The 18095-nt window shown below is 37.4% G+C and overlaps 2 protein-coding genes across 27 annotated transcripts in view; one reads left to right on the forward strand and one right to left on the reverse strand.

The window, feature by feature from the left end:
• RTN4 (reticulon 4) overlaps positions 1 to 18095 on the forward strand; it is a 197705-nt gene that overhangs the window by 178411 nt on the left and 1199 nt on the right. For all 26 annotated transcript variants that reach the window (XM_081589499.1, XM_081589509.1, XM_081589496.1 and 23 more), the window contains 5 exons: positions 2946 to 3153; positions 7084 to 7222; positions 16963 to 17032; positions 17598 to 17644; positions 17836 to 17894. In XM_081589499.1, the coding sequence (XP_081445625.1) occupies positions 2946 to 3153; positions 7084 to 7222; positions 16963 to 17032; positions 17598 to 17644; positions 17836 to 17894 (523 nt within the window). The remainder of the gene's footprint in view (positions 1 to 2945; positions 3154 to 7083; positions 7223 to 16962; positions 17033 to 17597; positions 17645 to 17835; positions 17895 to 18095) is intronic.
• The window catches only part of EML6 (EMAP like 6), a 295589-nt gene that overhangs the window by 3549 nt on the left and 273945 nt on the right, over positions 1 to 18095 (reverse strand). The window contains exons 44-45 of the mRNA XM_081589485.1: positions 6477 to 6656; positions 4474 to 4610 (exon numbers count right to left, since the gene is read on the reverse strand). The gene's annotated coding sequence lies outside the window, so the exon portion shown is untranslated. The remainder of the gene's footprint in view (positions 1 to 4473; positions 4611 to 6476; positions 6657 to 18095) is intronic.

Here is an 18095-nt window from a genome sequence, read left to right on the forward strand (position 1 = left end):
AACATTGCCTAATCCAAAATCATGAAGATTTGTACTTTTTTCTTCTAAGAGTTTTGTACTTTAAACTCTTCAGGTCTTTAATCCATTTTGAGTTGTATGTGGTATAATGTATGGGTCCAACCTCAGTCTCTTTGAAGTTAAGCACCACTTGTTGAAAAAACTGTTCTTTCCCCCATTGAATGTCTTTGCATCCTTGTCAAAATCACTTGACCATAATGTAAGGGTTTATTTCTGGACTTTTAATTTTATTCCATAATCTATCTGTCGTCCATCCTTACGCAGCTACCAAACTGATTACTGTAGCTTTGTTGGAAGCTTTGAAAAAGGAAAGTGCTTGTTCTCCAACTTGGTTGTTTTTCAAAATTATTCTGGCTATTCTGAATCTCTTGCTTTTCCATAGGAATTCTATAATTGGCTTGTCAGTTTTTGCTAAAAGGCAGCTAGGATTTTGATAGAGATTGCTCTATAGATCAATTTGAGGAGTATTACCATTGTTATAATAGTGCCTTTTAATCTATAAACATGGGCTGTCTTTCCATGTATTTGTCATTAATTTCTTTCAACACTGTTTTGTAGTTTCAGTTTCTAAGTCTTTTGCTCTGTTTAAACTCTTTTTGATGCTATTGTAAATGGAATTCTTAATCCATTTCAGATCATTCATTGCTAGTATAGAAATACAATTGATTTTTTAAATATTGATCAATATATATGTGTGTGTGTGTGTGTTCTGGACTTGTTTATTAGTTCCTTTGCTTTTTTGGTGGATTCCTTAGGATTTTCCACCTATAACATTGTGTTATTTGCAAATAGAGATTGTTGAATTTCTTCCTTTACTGTCTGGATATCTTTTATTTCTTTTTCTTGACTGCCCTACCTCCATGCCTCCAGGACAGTGTTGAATATAAGTTGAAAGAGGAATATCCTAGCCTAGTTCTTGGCCTTAGGGGAAATGCTTTCAGTCTTTCATCATTAAGTATGATGTTAGTTGTGGGTTTTTTGTAGATAACCTTTATCAACTTGAGGACATTCCTTCCGTTCCTATTGCTAGTTTGTATTTTTATAATGAAAAGGGTCTTGGATGTTGTCATATGCTTCTTTGTTGTGATCATGTGGGGTTTTGTCCTTAATTCTTTTAATATGGTGTATTATTGATGGGTTTGCATATGTTGAAACCAGCCTTGTATTCCTGTGATAAATACCACTTGGCCATGGTATGTAACCATTTTTATGTGTTGCTCAATTCAGATTGCTCATACTTTGTTTAGGATTATTGTATCTATATTCATAAGGAATATTGGTCTACAGTTTTCTCGTGATGTGTCTGCCTGATTTTGGTGTCAGGGTTGAACAAACATCTAAGTTAACTAACGGATATAATGCATAAATTTCTTGATGGATATTAGAAGCAATAGTATTTGAATATATTTCTCAGGAACAAAGGGATTTTGATAAAATTTTATCCATTGAGAATCACCAATACTGGATAAACTTTGTCTTTCAAAGTTTTTTCATTAAAACCAATTTAAGGAATCTGTGAAACTAGAAATACTGGTGAATATCAATTAAAATTGTACCCGTCTTTGCTAGAAACTGTATTTTTTTTAAATTCTTGCAGCTTCACTAACAATCTGTTAAAATTCCTTTACAAGAAAAGATTGAAACCTTTCTATACTTTGCACAATGACCATGATGACCATGTGGATTGCTTCTCAGACCTTCCTATAGGGGATATTACTTTTGTCTTACGTTTGCCTGTCAGTAACTAGTTGTTGTGTCTCTCTTGACTCTTCTGCCCTTTGTTCCTCCTCAGCAGCAGGGCATCTCTGGGACTTATTTCCACATGACTCTCATCAAATCTGCTTTGAGAACTCTTATATAGCTATTTGCATATTTTCATACAATATATATAGACTTGCAGACAAGATCTTCAGAGCTCTTCCATTTATTGAAAAGACCTCATTTTTAGGAACCATTTGATAGGTAGAAAGGAAGTAATAGGTTATAGTTTACTGTACTTGCACGCAGTTAGGCTTATCTTAGGCTGCAGTTACTGAATATCACTGGATCATATTCATGACTATTCTCATATCATTAGCTTAGGGGAAATTGGCTCTATTCAGCCCAAAGCACCAGAACTTTAACTATGAGCTGTATGTAAATATTAATATTAAGCTATCAGGGAGGGTATTTTCTTCCCAGTAGGAAAGCCTACTGGAAGAACCACACTTGTTATAAGATTCTCTAGTGGTATCAAACAGGAATAGAAAGGGTGCATTTTTGGTAAATATAGTAGTAATACATGCTTCCCTCAAAAAGGGACAATTTCATGTGGCATAAGAGGGAATGAAGCAAATTAAGTTCATAATGGTACAACCCAGAGATAAAAACTGTTAACTAGATAGCCTTTCAGACTTCATAGTTACACATTTTTAATAAAAGTCTGAGCTTTTAATTTGGCATCATGCGTGAAGAGGGTGAGTTTTATCATTAGGAAGCCTGTGTTAAAAATTCATGTTCACCACTTATTAAATGATCTGGGTCTCGCTTTTCTTGTCTGAAAGCCTGCCTCATAAGAGTTTTAATAATTGAAAGAGATAATGTCTATAGACAGTATTTGGTCTAAGTGCCCAGTAAATGCTGACTCAGGAAATATATATAGACTTGTTTCAGTGATAGCCAGGTTAGGTTACAGTTTTGTGAAGTTTCTCAGAGATCTCTTAAAAGCAGAGCCGTGAAACTCACCTGTGTAGTTTTTAGTCAAGTTTTAATTTCTTAGCATGTTCTGAGTTAGTAGTTTTTCTGTGTTAAGATATTTTTTTCTATTATTTGAATATATATATATACACATACACACATTTTATCTTAAGGCCATTTTACTTTTGTAGGTAAATAAAAATGGGTAAGGTAATGTTCTAATTTCAGATCTCTTCTTTTTACATCTTTAGTTGTTGACCTCCTCTACTGGAGAGACATTAAGAAGACTGGAGTGGTGTTTGGTGCCAGCTTATTCCTGCTGCTCTCACTGACAGTATTCAGCATTGTGAGTGTAACGGCCTACATTGCCTTGGCCCTGCTCTCTGTGACTATCAGCTTTAGGATATATAAGGGTGTGATCCAGGCTATCCAGAAATCTGATGAAGGCCACCCATTCAGGTGAGATGTCTGGAAAACAAGGCACACATTGGCAGCACTACAGTTTCAGTATTGACTGAGACTAATTTCTGCTATTTGTAGAGTTACAGCCATGCTTTTTTTTTTTTTTTTAACTGCTAAAAGATAATTGCAAATTTTTGCTAAAAAGCTATACCAAAAGCATCTGCTTTTGAGATTTCCTAATGGTCATTTCATAGGCTCATGATGGAAAAGATTGGGTTTATATATCATTAGCTGTAGCCTAACTCCACTACATGTTAGTAATATTTACTTTATTAGAAGTAGGTGTTAGTTACCTAATTTTACTTTTAAGGAAGCTACATCTTTTTAACATGTTTGGGATTGGCAAGAGTTATATTTTCTTTATTGATTACTTTTTATGCTGTCTGATATTATGCTTTTCCATTGTGCTTCCTCACTATGTCTATGTTTTTTCTTACCATTCCTTCCTACTCTATCTAGTTTCTTCTCCTTCCCTAAGGCATTACTTTTGATAATAATCCTTTGGAGAACTCCTTTATTTCACCATTTTCTTGTCTGTAAGTTATCATCTTCTTACCTTATTTTGACAAGTACACTAGCATTATATCTCTGGTTGCTAATGGGGTGGACACACCTCAACTTGGATCTTCTGATCTCACTTCATATTCAACACATTCCCCACCCTCATCCCCTCCTTTAAAAATTGAGATAAATATAATTCACATACTGTAAAATTCAGTGGTTTTCCATATATTCATGGAATTGTACAACCATCACCATCTCATTCCAGATATTTTCGTTACACTCAAAAGACATTTTGTACCTATAGCTGCTCCCCACCTGGCCCCTGACAGCCACTAAGTTTTCATATTTTTAAATGAGTCTTTTATCTCAGACTTACCAGTTTCTATTACTTAACACCACTGTTGTCCTAATTTCAGGTTCCCAGTTTTCATGAGACTCTATGAGACTAGACATTACTACATTTTACAGAGGAAACAAACTATGAATTCAGTAATATGAAACTGCAACTTCAGAACAGCAGAGTTATATCATGTCACAAATCATAAAGGAGTATTAACTTTTAATTAGTTACACTGAAATACATAAAAACGTTGTCAGGCCAACAATTCTAAATTATCTATAAATTTTACATATTGTTTGATTTTAAAGAAAGACTTTTAAAAAGAACTAATGAAACATTATCGTTAGCTCAAAGGCTTTTTATAGTCATAAAGTAAATTCAGCTAACATGCCAATTTAACCGCCTTTTGGACAGTTTTCCAAGTTCTCCAGTCATGTTAGTAAAGTTAATATCATATAGTTGATATGTAATACCTGTGGTCTTTGGGAAAGAGTGACAGCTGTGCTGCCATTGCAGTAATAGCACATAAATGCCAGGCGAATGAACGTAAATATCCTCCAGTGCGTGGATAGAGACTGCTGCCTTTGGGCCTGCTCGGCAGACGTCTTGTCTTTAGCAGGAACAAAAGCAGTGGTACAGAGAAACAGAACACAGCTTAAGTCATATCAACCACTTCTCTATATTTCTTAAAACTGCGTTAATAAATTTTTGCTGGTTTAAGGGTTAGGTGTGAATGTTTGACCATTTTTAACTTGATAATAACTTGGCCAGTAAATGATGGACTGGGAAGCCTGGCGTGCTGCAGTCCATGGGATTGCAAAGAGTTGGACACGACTGAGCGACTGAACTGAACTAATAGTTGTCCTGTGCTAGACATAGTACTAATAAAGATAATGTTCCTAGTCCTTGACAGTTTATACTGTAGTAGAAAAAAATGTACAAGTATACACATGTCTATATTTCAGGATGGATATGATAATTACTATAAGAATAATACGAAAGAAAGCATTTTTTGAGTTACATAATAGGGTGTATGGTCCCATCACTTCATGGCAAATAGATGGGGAAACAATGGAAACAGTGTCAGACTTTATTTTTTGGGGCTCCAGAATCACTGCTGATGGTGATTGCAGCCATGAAATTAAAAGACGCTTACTCCTTGGAAGGAAGGTTATGGCCAACCTAGATAGCATATTTAAAAGCAGAGACATTACTTTGCCAACAAAAGTCCGTCTAGTCAAGACTATGGTTTTTCCACTAGTCATGTATGGATGTGAGAGTTGGACGGTGAAGAAAGCTGAGCGCTGAAGAATTGATGCTTTTGAACTGTGGTGTTGGAGAAGACTCTTGAGGGTCCCTTGGACTGCAAGGAGATCCAATCAATCCATCCTAAAAGAGATCAATCCTGGGTGTTCATTGGAAGGTCTGATGTTGAAGCTGAAACTGCAATACTTTGGCCACCTCATGCGAAGGGTTGACTCATTGGAAAAGACTCTGATGCTGGGCAGGATTAGGGGCGGGAGGAGAAGGGGACGACAGAGGATGAGATGGCTGGATGGCATCACCGACTCGATGGACATGGATTTGGGTAGACTCTGGGAGTTGGTGATGGACAGCGAGGCCTGGCGTGCTGCAATTCATGGGGTCGCAAAGAGTCGGACACGACTGAGCGACTGAACTGAACTGAATAGAGTGGGGGAGAGGCTTTCATGTATGGGTGGGCTTTGAGGTGGTGCTGACTGACTTGAGTGTGGGTGTGCCGTCACCAGAGGTGAGAGGAGCGCACTGTGGATTGGGAAAAGAGCATGAGGAACAAAGCCTCCCATTAAGGTGAAGAACCTTTGATGAATGGCTCAATTTGAACTACAGCATAGTGGTGAGAAAGAAGATTGGAAACATTCAGGGTTGGAAAGTCAGAATCATAGAATGTTTGAATGGATTCAGGAAGTCTGTTTCTCTAATTTTGTAGAGTTGGAACCATGACCCAGAGAAGTTACATGCCTTTGCAAGGTTAAATACCTAGGTGGTATCAGGTCTTCTGATTCCTACCTGAGTTCAGCCTAAATAGCACTATCTAATATAGCTCAAAAAAAAGGAATCCAAATAAATCCACTTAAATTATAGTGATGGTATGGTGAGTAAAAACAAGGAGATATATTTGGGCATATTGCAGGAGTAAAACTAGGAGACAAGGAATTAGTAGAGAGGACTGTAATTTCCAGTGTAACTAGTGTCCACAAACATGGGGAGTTTTTGAGAGGGATTGGATAAGGAGCTGCTTCCAACAGATAAGAGAGAATAGCACTTCTGATTGCTCCAAGATGTTTGAAACAATTCCTGCTGACTTGACTATTTTTCCCCATTACAGTTGTCTTCTTAAATTTGACAATTCCAGCTATTTCACTATAGATTGGAGCACCTGAATGAACAGTCTGGGGCTTGATTTTTATTGGTGTTTTCATTCCAGTATTCTTACCTGGAAAATCCCATGGACGGAGGAACCTGGTAGGCTACAGTCCATGGGGTCACAAAGAGTCAGACTGGACTGAGTGACTTCACTTTCACTTTCTTTCTTCTAAAGATTAGGCGAAGAGAGTGTAGTTATTTGGAAATAAATAGGATCTTTGCTAGGAAAAGTTGATAACATTTTGTCCACCTGGAAAAACCAAATCCACAATAATAACTACCATTAATTGAGTGCTTCTTTGTCCTTGATTGTGTTAATAAGCACTTTACTCATTGAAATCTCAAGATACTCTCTGTTGTATAAATGAGGAAGCTGAGTTAAAAGGGATGACTAAATAACTTCTGAAGTTACACAGCCAGGTAAGTGGCAGAGCTTAACATTCCAGCTCAGATAGGTCTGACTTCAAAGCATATGCTTGTTTTCTATACCTGCCTTATCAATCAAACACCCCATGCTTGGTGAGTTTTTACATTGTGCTTATTAATTTGGTAGGAGTACACTTCTATAGTAAAATATTTTATTAATGTGCTTCTTTATGATATCTACTTGCCAATTGATTGACATTCACAAAAAATCATTCCAGTCAGTGACAGTTAAGATGTGTCTTCTTTTCTAGGGCATATTTGGAATCTGAAGTTGCTATATCTGAGGAGTTGGTTCAGAAGTACAGTAATTCTGCTCTTGGTCATGTGAACTGCACAATAAAAGAACTCAGACGCCTCTTCTTAGTTGATGATTTAGTTGATTCTCTGAAGGTAAGTTTATTTGCTTTCCATTTTTTGACATACCCAGAATTTAACATCCGAGTTAAGAGAGTAAAACTCTGTTTTCTATATTAAAGTAAATGATAAAGATGTAATGAAATCATTACTGTAAACTTCTGTTCTGAAATTCAGAATCAAATAAAATATTTAAGATGGAGGAAGGGCAATTCCTTTTTAAAGGAAAATGTTATAAATTCTAAGTTTTGGAAATCACAAAGATTAAAAGTGAGAATTTTGGCTGTAAGAATAAAGATTATCTGGTAGATTTAATGCCAAATATTATTTCATCTGATTTGACTTTGTTTTAGAGTCTGGCACTTAATTTCTTAGCTTGTGTGTAATTCATATATACATATAAACTATTTCATATCCCTACACTTTTTTGGAATGTTTATTCTTGAAAAGTGTTAATATTCTGAAACACTTTAACTAATAATCAGTTGGTAATCTTTGGAATTTAGTTTTTGGATCTTGCTACATAGCAGCTATTAGTCTCACCTTGTAAGTAAGCTTGCCAGAGTTCAGACTGATTCTAAATGAGCACTAGTTTGGTCACATAAGGTGAACCCCAAGAACTGGGACTACAGTACTTTTCCTTTATGTAGAACCTACCTGTCTGTGTTTTGTGTATTACTGCCTGTGATTTAAGAAAGGCTTGTTTCCTATCTAAGCCTGGGTAGAAATGTACTATGGTAGTAATTAGCACAATTTCTCTTTTCCAAGAGATATGTACAAGTTTTCAATTTGTTGTGCAAACCAAGGATGTCATAGCAATAGGACGATTGGGCCTTTAGATTTGGCAAAACAATTTCTGAAGTGGTCAGAATAGGTTTAAATGCGCAAAATGCTTTTAACATGTCTTAGCCTTAATAGGCCAGTAATGGACATTATTTTCAACTGTGTGCTTCTCTCAGTTTATTAAGACTTGGAACCTCAGTTACTAATAACATTAATGGTAAAAAATTGAGTTTCGTTTTATTATCTCTTCTGTGTAGAGTGCTTGCATTTAGTGACCCATTCTGTAGTGGTGCTTTAAAATAATCTGATGTTAGTCTGTAAATAGAAAGAACGTGGTTATATCATTGGGATCTTTGATTAGTATCAAGAGGAAACAAATAATATTTGGGAGCAAATCAAATACAACCTTGTACTCAAGGGTCCTGGAAGAAACCAGTTTCTATTCATTGAAGTGGTATTTGCAGTGAATAGCTTGACTGCTGGGGGTAGAACATGTTTGAAAAATTATTGAGGGGAGTGCACTAGTGTAGTTTAAAATGAAGGGTTTTGTGGGTAGGAGTTGATTGAGAGGAAACACTAGTGACACAGATGTTAAAACTGCATAGGCCATCTCTGAATCTGGCAGCCAAAAATTGTTGGGGGTTGGGGAGGGCTTCGAACAAAGGCATCATGAAGCTGGATTGAGGAGTCATTGTTTTTTTATACTTAATAAAAACTGCAACAGATACAAACTAAAAGTCCTCATGTTTGCACTGTGTAACAGTGAAGGCAGTTATGCATGTCTAACATTTTTCTTGAGAGAAGAGGGCTTCTTGAAGAAATCTGTTTAAAACAAAACAAATTGATTTGGGAATGACTCATTCATTGTTTTCTAGTTCTTACAACTCAGAGCTTCAAGTTTCCCCTTGTCTTTAATCAGTTGAAATCGTATTTTTTCAGAGTTTATTGTCATCTATACACAGTTCCCTGTGTAGACAGTTAATTATGTAGGTGTGGAAATATTTGCAAAGGCTAGGGAAGTGAGAAAATATTACAGGAGGACTGATTAAATACTTTAGAAAACCTTTAAAATCTGATTTGCACAGATATTTGAAAGTAGAGTAAGAGGAAATTTTATTAATAAATACTTTTATGAGATAATTTCTTTTTGCTGTTAAATCTCATTTTAAAAATTTCCTTTGAAAATTACCTTGGGTTTTTTTTTTTTTTTTTTTTTTTTATGAGGAAGCTAACATAAATGAAAGAATCTGAACTTGGTAAATTCTTGCATTCAGTGATTTTGCTAATTTGAAGGTAATAGAAAGTGGCATATAATGAGATAGGTTACTTTTTGGAACGCTTAAATTTTATGAAATTTTATTTTAAAAATATCGTTTCTTAATATTGGGGGGAAAAAGCAGTTGCATTAGCAGCCTAGTTTACTACTGCTTCTCCTTAAGGATTAGGAAAGAGAAAATTTTTGAATGGTTTTCCAAAGTAGTCTTTTTTGGTAAACCCAGAGCTCAAGGAAAGCTGCTTGGTGACTTCTGCTGAGGCAAATTCATTCAGGGCTCCAAATAACATTTGTATTAATACTCTGCGTGATCCTTGCATTTAGGTCTCAAAATCTGTTGAGGCAAGGAATAAGGCAGGGTGTCTGTCATTCTTGTAATACAAAGCCCTCTGATGATATACATGGAGGATCTTCCTTGATAAACTTTGTGGTTCTGCTGTACCTGGGGTACTTCAGTTAAACCTTTTCTTACGTCACTGTGTGTGGGTAGTATAGATTCCACTGGTTTTCACTGAGTAAGGGAACTATAGAAACACAGGACAGGTGCTTACTATGTCTTACTGAGAAAAGCTGAGGAAAACAAAGCAATTTTGTCTCTTTAAAATGACTTAATAGTATTCCTTTTCTAGAGGGAATTCCTTGAGTGTTTGCCACTCTCACCCCCATAGTTTGTATTCATATAGAGAGCATTTTTTAAAAGATGACTTTCCTTCTGACTCGTTTACCCTCTACCTTGTAGCCACAGCAGTTGGTGGGAGAAGCATGTTCTTCCTCCCTAAAGCGAGCAAAAATGTTTTTTTTTTCCAGATCTTTTTTTTTTCTTTCTCTTCTTCAATGTAAAGGAAAAATCAATTTGCTCTGTTAAAGTGATTTTATTTCCTTTTATTCAGATTTTAAATTTGGGAAGTTTGCTAATAAATAGCCCCAGTCTCTGCAGTTTCCAAATGAATTTATCTTGTTAAATAACAGAGTTTTTAAAAAATTTATAAGAACCAGCTTTTGATTGGGATTACTTTTATTTTACATTGGTCATAGCTAGGAAAATGGAAACCACATTAATTTTAAGCAAATACAGAAGGAAGTAGTCTCATTTATAATTTTTTTTCATTTAGAAAATAGACATTGTATCAAGCTCTGTGACTTATTTAAAATAATAGCTTTTTAAAATTTGAAAAGAGATTTCTGTATAAGTTGCTATCTTTGTGTTTCACGCCCTCAAATTTATATAATCTACATTTCTAGATTCTGGGTCATAATTACCACTATTTCTATTTGAAACCTTCTTTCTCAGAAATTAAAAAATTTAGAGTCACTATTCTTGGCATGTGAAATTTTTCTTCTCCTTTCTTACTATCATATTTTTGGAAGTGTGTGAGAGGGACTGGCTATTCTGTACATTATTCTGAAGAAATAACCAAACCCCAAGGTTCATCAGGCCTGTTGGAAAAGATTTGACATGAGATGGTGGTTATCATTGTGCCTGGTCTAGATCTCCCTTTTGGTGGTTGACTTGGACAAATAAAAATAAGACGCGTCCTGCAGATTTCTCCTTTTAAATTCTTGTGTACAGTTGACTCTTAAACAGTGTGGGGATTAGGAGCACTGACTACCTCCCCCCCCGCCCCCGCCCCCAACACACACAGTTGAACAGTGGTTCTTAGTCTTGGCTGCAATTGGAATCACTGGAAGCTACACAATTTAATGATACTTGGGAACGGGAAGAGGTGGGAGTCCCATTCCCTGAAATTGTGCTTTAATTTTTCAAAGGACACGGCTTGGAGAGTCACTGGTTTTAAAGGTTGTGGTTTAAGCTGTAAACCCTGGGCTATAGTTTTCTTCCCACCTTCTTCATTAGAAAAGCATGTGAAGGTCTCCACTGGGCTCAGCTTTACTAGGGGGGTTCTGCCTTTTGAAACCTCAGATCCCAAGAAAAAGTCTACTACTTTCAATTCGGTTCAGTCGCTCAGTTGTGTCCAACTCTTTGTGACCCCATGGACTGAGCACACCAGACTTCCCTGTCCATCACCAGCTCCCAGAGCTTGCCCAAACTCATGTCCATCGAGTCCGTGATGCCATCCAACCATCTCATCCCCTGTCATCCCCTTCTCCTCCTGCCTTCAATCTTTCCCAGCATCAGGGTCTTTTCAAATGAGTCAGGTCTTCGCATCATCAGGTGGCTAAAGTATTGGAGCCTCAGCGTCAGTCCTTCCAATGAATACTCAGGACTGATTTCCTTTAGGGTTGATTGGTTTGATTTCCTTGCTGTCTAAGGGACTCTCAAGAGTCTTCTCCAACACCACAGTTCAAAAGCATCAATTCTTTGGCACTCAGTTTTCTTTATAGTTCAACTCTCGCATCCATACGACTACTGGAAAAGCCATAGCTTTGACTAGATGTACCTTTGTCTGCAAAGTAATGTCTCTGCTTTTTAATATGCTGTCTAGGTTGGTCATAACTTTTCTTCCAATGAGCAAGCTCTTTTAATTTCATGGCTGCAGTCACCATCTGCAGTGATGTTGGAGCCCAAGAAAATGAAGTCTTTCGCTGTTTCCGTTGTTTCCCATGTTTTTTGCCATCAAGTGATGGGGCCAGATGCCATGATCTTAGTTTTTTGAATGTTGAGTTTTAAGCCAGCTTTTTCACTCTCCTCTTTCACTTTCATCAAGAGGCTCTTCAGTTTCTCTTTGCTTTCTGCCATAAGGGTGGTGTCATCTACATATTTGAGGTTATTCCCAGTAATCTTGATTTCCACTTGTGCTACATCCAGCCCGGCATTTCACATGAAGTACTCTGCGTATAAGTTAAATAAACAGTGACAATGTACAGCCTTGACGTACTCCGTTCCCAATTTAGAATCAGTCTGTTGTTCCATGTCCAGGTCTAACTGTTGCTTCTTGACCTGCATACAGATTTCTCAGGAGGCAGGTAAGGTGATCTGGTATTCCCATCTCTTCAAGAATTTTCCACAGTTTGTTGTGATCCACACGGACAAAGGCTTTAGTGTAGTCAATGAAGCAGATGTTTTTCTGGAATTCTCTTGCTTTTTCTGTCAGCCAGTGGATGTTGGCAGTTTGATCTCTGGTTCCTCTTCCCTTTCTAAATCCAGCTTGAACATCTGGACGTTCACGGTTCACGTACTGTTGAGGCCTCACTTGGAGAATTTTGATCATTACTTTGCTAGCGTATGAGATGAGTGCAATTGTGCGGTAGTTTGAACATTCTTTGGTGTTGCCTTTCTTTGGGATTGGAATGAAAACAGACCTTTTCCAGTCTTGTGGCCACTGCTGAGTTTTCCAAATTTGCTGGCATTTTGAGTGCAGCACTTTCAGAGCATCATCTTTTAGGATTTGTAATAGCTCAGCTGGAATTCCATCACCTCCACTAGCTTTGTTTGTAATGATCCTTCTAAGGCCCGCTTGACTTCACACTCCAGGATGTCTGGCTCTAGGTGAGTGATCATACCATCGTGGTTATCTGGGTCATTAAGATCTTTTTTGTATAGTTCTGTGTATTCTTGCCACCTCTTCTTAATACCTTCTGCTTCTGTTAGGTCCATACCATTTCTGTTCTTACCAGATACTAAGACCAGGTGTTTTAGGCAGAGGTTCTTATTTTTCTGTCATATGACTTTGCATGATAAACACTGTATTCTTTATGAAAGTATATCTATGACTTTCAGGGAAAATATGTTAAAATTGTAATAAAATGTCTAGCTATATTTGTCTGAACATCAGGTAACCATAATGTTCCAGAATTCCGTCTGAAATCTGAAAGTGCGAAAAAAGGCCTGAATTCCAGAAATAGCTGACCCAAAAGAACATTAAATATAGCCCTCAGGCTCTTAGGCATTTATTAACATACACATTTTGACAGTTTCCTTTCTGGTTCCTTTGGCTCGCAGAAAATTGAGACAGGAAATGAGCTTGTGAAAATGTGATTAGTAATGAATGAGGCTGAAGATAGCAAAAGTCAAATGATTTTTAGTGTTTAAAACTGTAGAAAAAATTTGAAAATGTAAGAATTGCCAAAGTAATTTCTGAATTGTCATGCACCCTCCCCTTATTTTCCTTAAAAATGCCTCCCCACCCCATAGAGACATCATCTAATAAAATCTACAGAGGTTTTCAGTGAGGTATACATGTGATACACACTTGAATTGAATTCCCTATACCCCCAGACAAAAGACAAGACGTGGCCTTTGCCCTCTTCCAGTAAGTATTACTAGACCTTCACTGTGCTTTGCCTCGCTTTCCTCCTGTCTCATTACTGCCTTAAGAGACATTAGCCTTTGACTTCCTCAGTTAGTATGCAGTGGCTGCAGTGTTGCCAAGTGTTTGCCATGGAATAGCATAGAATTTGTAGGTTTAAAGTGTTCATTGGACTTTTCCCAGCTTCTTTATAACAGCATACACATTCATGACCATTAATAAATGGAGGAGGGCATGGCAACCCACTCCAGTATTCTTGCCTGGAGAATCCCGTGGACAGAGGAGCCTACGGTCCGTAGGGTTGCACAGAGTCAAGACATTACTAAAGCAACTTAGCACGCATTTACTCTGTAAGTCGCTTTACTGTATAGCAGAGCAGAGATTCCGGAGTCACATGAACTTGCAATTACTGTCACCTCTGGTTTGGCAACTTGTTCTCATCTTTCTGTATCTTTGTTTTTTCTTTTATGGGGATAATAACAGTATTTAACTTTTGGGGTTATGATGAAGTTAGCTGAGAAATTTGTTAGTTGCTGTTATTACATAATAAGTTTCAATAATTGTGCAATTGCTTGATGTTAGCTCTTAACTCCTTTCTCTTCTGATGGAGTCCTCTCTGGAAACCCTTACTCAGTATTTTTGTTTTGGGCCCTGAAGTGTTAAATTTTCTCCAGACTTAGCTGCAACATTTGCAAATTCTATGATAGCACATAAAAATGTGAATTTCTGGGTTTCTCTCCTAAAATGGAGAAACATGGTGGCACTGGCCTGGAACATTTACTTGTGGAGCTGGATTGCAGTTGCTTCTTGAGAGGTAAAAGGCACGTATCTGCCTTGGTCCTCACCGAGACTCTCTCATGCATTTGTGTCACCAGCCTGCCCCCACAGAGCTCTGAAGCCTCCTTCCATTTCTCTCTGCACCTGGATCTTCTGACTTTTAGAAAGTGTCCTGCAAGAGGCAGATCTAGTGATATCTGAACCCCCTACATCACCTTGGTGTGAAGACTTGGGCTTTTTTCTTTATGGATTTAGAGTGCAGCCTTGTCAGTGACTTTATGACCAAATTAGGACTTACTTTTAGCTTGTGTGTTAGTTTCTGAATTGTGTCATGGTGAGGGTGTCTTTTATTGCTAAAGCAGTTTCTTCTAAAATGTAGAAGGTCGACCCTTCTCTTTTTGACTAGGTGGATGGTGATGGATGAAAATAACTCTGTTGCTCTATGGTAAACTTGTTCAAGTGCTGAAGTTATATTTAGCTTTTGCAATAGGAGTCTGTAACACTATGTGAGAGGGAAAGGGCTTGCTAACTGGAGTCATGCTTCAAACCTTTCTACCAGGGGTTCCATAGAAGTTGCAAAGACCAGGACAGCATTTAATTTTTGATTTGCAATTGGCAGCTGTTAAGAATGCTTGATATTTGCTCACTTGAACATTAAATTCAGTTATAAAGGTAACCAAAGTGTTGTTCTTTGTAGAACTGACAGTCGGTGCAGGAATCCAAGATTCTTCCTAAGCTGCAGTAAATAAACTTCCTAGAGTCTGAACACTTTAGTTACTGCTCAGTACCCAGCTCGTGGCAACCCACCTGGCGGGCTACAGTCCATAAGGTCGCAAAGAGTCTGACACGACTGAAGCAACTTAGCACACACGCACGCACCAAGCTCATAGTAGGCATTCAATCAGATTTTGCTGAATGAATGCTAGATGGACAAAGATATGCTTGAGATAAGGGTTAGGAAGCTACTGTTTGGTCTGGCTTGTGACCTGTTTTTGTACAGCCTGGGAGCTGATTATACTTTTTACGGTTTTAAAGGATAATAGTCAAAGAATATGTGACAGAGATCCTTTGTGGCCCATAAAATCAGAAATGTTTGTGTTTTGTCTTTATTTACAGAAAGTTTGCTGATCCCTTCTTTAGATGATGGAGGTGCTCACTCCTCTCTCCTTTTCATTTATACTTTGCTCTTAGAAACCTAAATAATTGTTTTAGGTGGTGGCATTGTGGTGGGATGTTTGTGACCTACTAAACAGGGCAGAGAGATTGCCAGACATATGAAAGCTTTTAATAGGAGACAGAAACTGCTTATGCTGAATGTTTAATAAAATCCAGGCTGACTTGGTGTTTATAAGTCTTCAAGAACTGCTTGAATATGTCATTGCGTTTTTACTATATGGTGTCACCAAGAATTGGAAGAAAACTTTGAAATCCTCTTATTCAACCATTCATGAGTAAACTAAAGTATGGTGAGGAAACAAAGGACTTCTCACAATGAAAGCACTTTATAGAAACAAGGCTTTTCCCAAACTGCTGTATTTAATGATTTTTTTTTAATCGAAGATTTTGAGATGAGGATTACTAAAATAGGAGCATTTAGTCTGTTCACTGCAGTCCCTGGAGGGCACAGTGAAATATGACAGTATAACCTCAACTCTGGCAAGTTCCTAAACCTCTATTTTTTCCCTTTAGTGTCTTCATCTGCTGTGATAATGATAGCAGTGCCTACCTCATAAAATTGTTAGGTGGAATAAATGAGTTTGTATTTGTGAAGCACTTAAAACAGTGTGTGGTACTAATACATCAATAGTAAGAACTGGATTAGTGTTTGCTAAATAAAGAAGGCAGTGGCTAAAAGAATAATAATGGCTTATTAATAGGTTTAAAAGTTTGAGGAGTCCTCATTGGCTGTTAAAACATTTATTACTGGAGAGAAAGTCCTTCTGATCCTTAATAAAATGATAGAGCTGATATTTTCTGGAGAAGGCAGTGGCAACCCACTCCAGTACTCTTGCCTGGAAAATCCCATGGACGGAGTAGCCTGGTAGGCTGCAGTCCATGGGGTCGCGAAGAGTCGGACACAACTGAGCGACTTCACTTTCACTTTTCATTTTCATGCATTGGAGAAGGAAATGGCAGCCCACTCCAGTGTTCTTGTCTGGAGAATTCCAGGGATGGGGGAGCCTGGTGGGCTGCCGTCTATGGGGTCACACAGAGTCGGACACGACTGAAGTGACTTAGCAGCAGCAGCAGCAGCTGATATTTTGAGTACTTGAGACATAGTCTCCTTGCACCATTATTGCTTATTCAGATATATGTCTGAGTCATTCAGCTCATATAAATCTTGAATCACTTGTTGGTACTTTAAAATCATTTTCAATAGTTAATTCTCACAATAGCTTTCCAGTCTTCCCATTTTAGAAGCTGAACACTATAGTAGAGCTGGGGGGTAAAGTGGTGACCTTTGTTATGCTTTCTGATTTTAGAGGAAACAGAATCAACTATTTGGTAATGTACTCCAGAGAAAAATGAATCATATCTATTAACTGTTTTAATTAGATTCTGAAATTCCTGAAACGAGCTTGGCAGCTTAGTGAAATATCCATATTGTTTTTATCAAATCTCTAAGGAGTATGCCTATAGTACTTTGGCATTTACATGGGATGTATTTATTTGAAGGTTCGCTTTAAAAACTTTTACTTGAATTTTGTCTTTAATTGGCTGTTATCTTCTTCAAGTTTGCAGTGTTGATGTGGGTATTTACCTATGTTGGTGCCTTGTTCAATGGTCTGACACTACTAATTTTGGGTAAGTCTACAAAACCAATAGAATGAAATATTTTTTAAAAGATGGGGGACTTCCTGGCAGACTAGTGGTTAAGACTCCACATTTCCACTGCAGGGGCCATGGGTTTGATCCCTGGTGTGGGAACCAAGATCCTGAATACTGCACAGCACAGCCCCCCAAAAAAAATGGTGTGCAACAAACTTCAAGATGTTTTAGTGGAAAATATTCTTATATTGTAGGAGAAATAGAGGGATATACATTAGAGGTTGTGCTCTTCTTAAATAAATTGCTAATACTTATACTATTTATGGACATGCCACTTTACTTCCTGAAGACTACTCCAACAGTGATAAACCAGATCAAGAGTGGCCTTATTTGATGTGCAGTCATATGTCTAACTAACTAGGGATGCCTGTATTTTGTAAAGTCTGTAATGTGTAGCCAGAAGTGGCTGCCTTGGTTAATTCATTGCTCTGCCCACCAGCAGCTGTGTCTATCTTAAGAGTGCTGCCAGTTTGATGACTTTGGTACGATTTAGGGAACAAACTTTGCAATGTACTTTAAGGTTGTGTATTTCCTTTTTCAGCTCTGATTTCACTCTTCAGTGTTCCTGTTATTTATGAACGGCATCAGGTAATTTAACTGCAGATTTCAGAATACAAAGCTCATTCTCTTATGTGGAACTTAGAAGTATCAGTGCCAGTTTCCAAAACCTTATAAAAACGAGAAATGTGGCAGTTTCTTAAGCCTTTAGTATGTTGGAACACAGTTCTAAGATTTTTTTAGCAATGGTAATTTTCTAATAAATTCTTTATCTCTTTCAGGCGCAAATAGATCATTATCTAGGACTTGCAAATAAGAATGTTAAAGATGCTATGGCTAAGTAAGTATTTAAAATCTGCACTTTTTTTACACTAAGGCTAGGTGTACTGGACTTTGCAACAGTGCAGTATTTTCATGTTAAGACATACTAGTCAATTTCAGTGATTAAAGTGTGAGTTGCCAAAAGATTTTTTTTCTAACATTTGGATCATTGATTCTGTGTCAACTTACCTGTATCTAAGGCTTTGAGTCTAATTTGTGA

Source organism: Giraffa tippelskirchi, chromosome 4 (genome assembly GCF_054371585.1).
Source record: "Giraffa tippelskirchi isolate mGirTip1 chromosome 4, T2T-mGirTip1v1.2.pri, whole genome shotgun sequence".
Classification (NCBI taxonomy): Eukaryota; Metazoa; Chordata; class Mammalia; order Artiodactyla; family Giraffidae; genus Giraffa; species Giraffa tippelskirchi.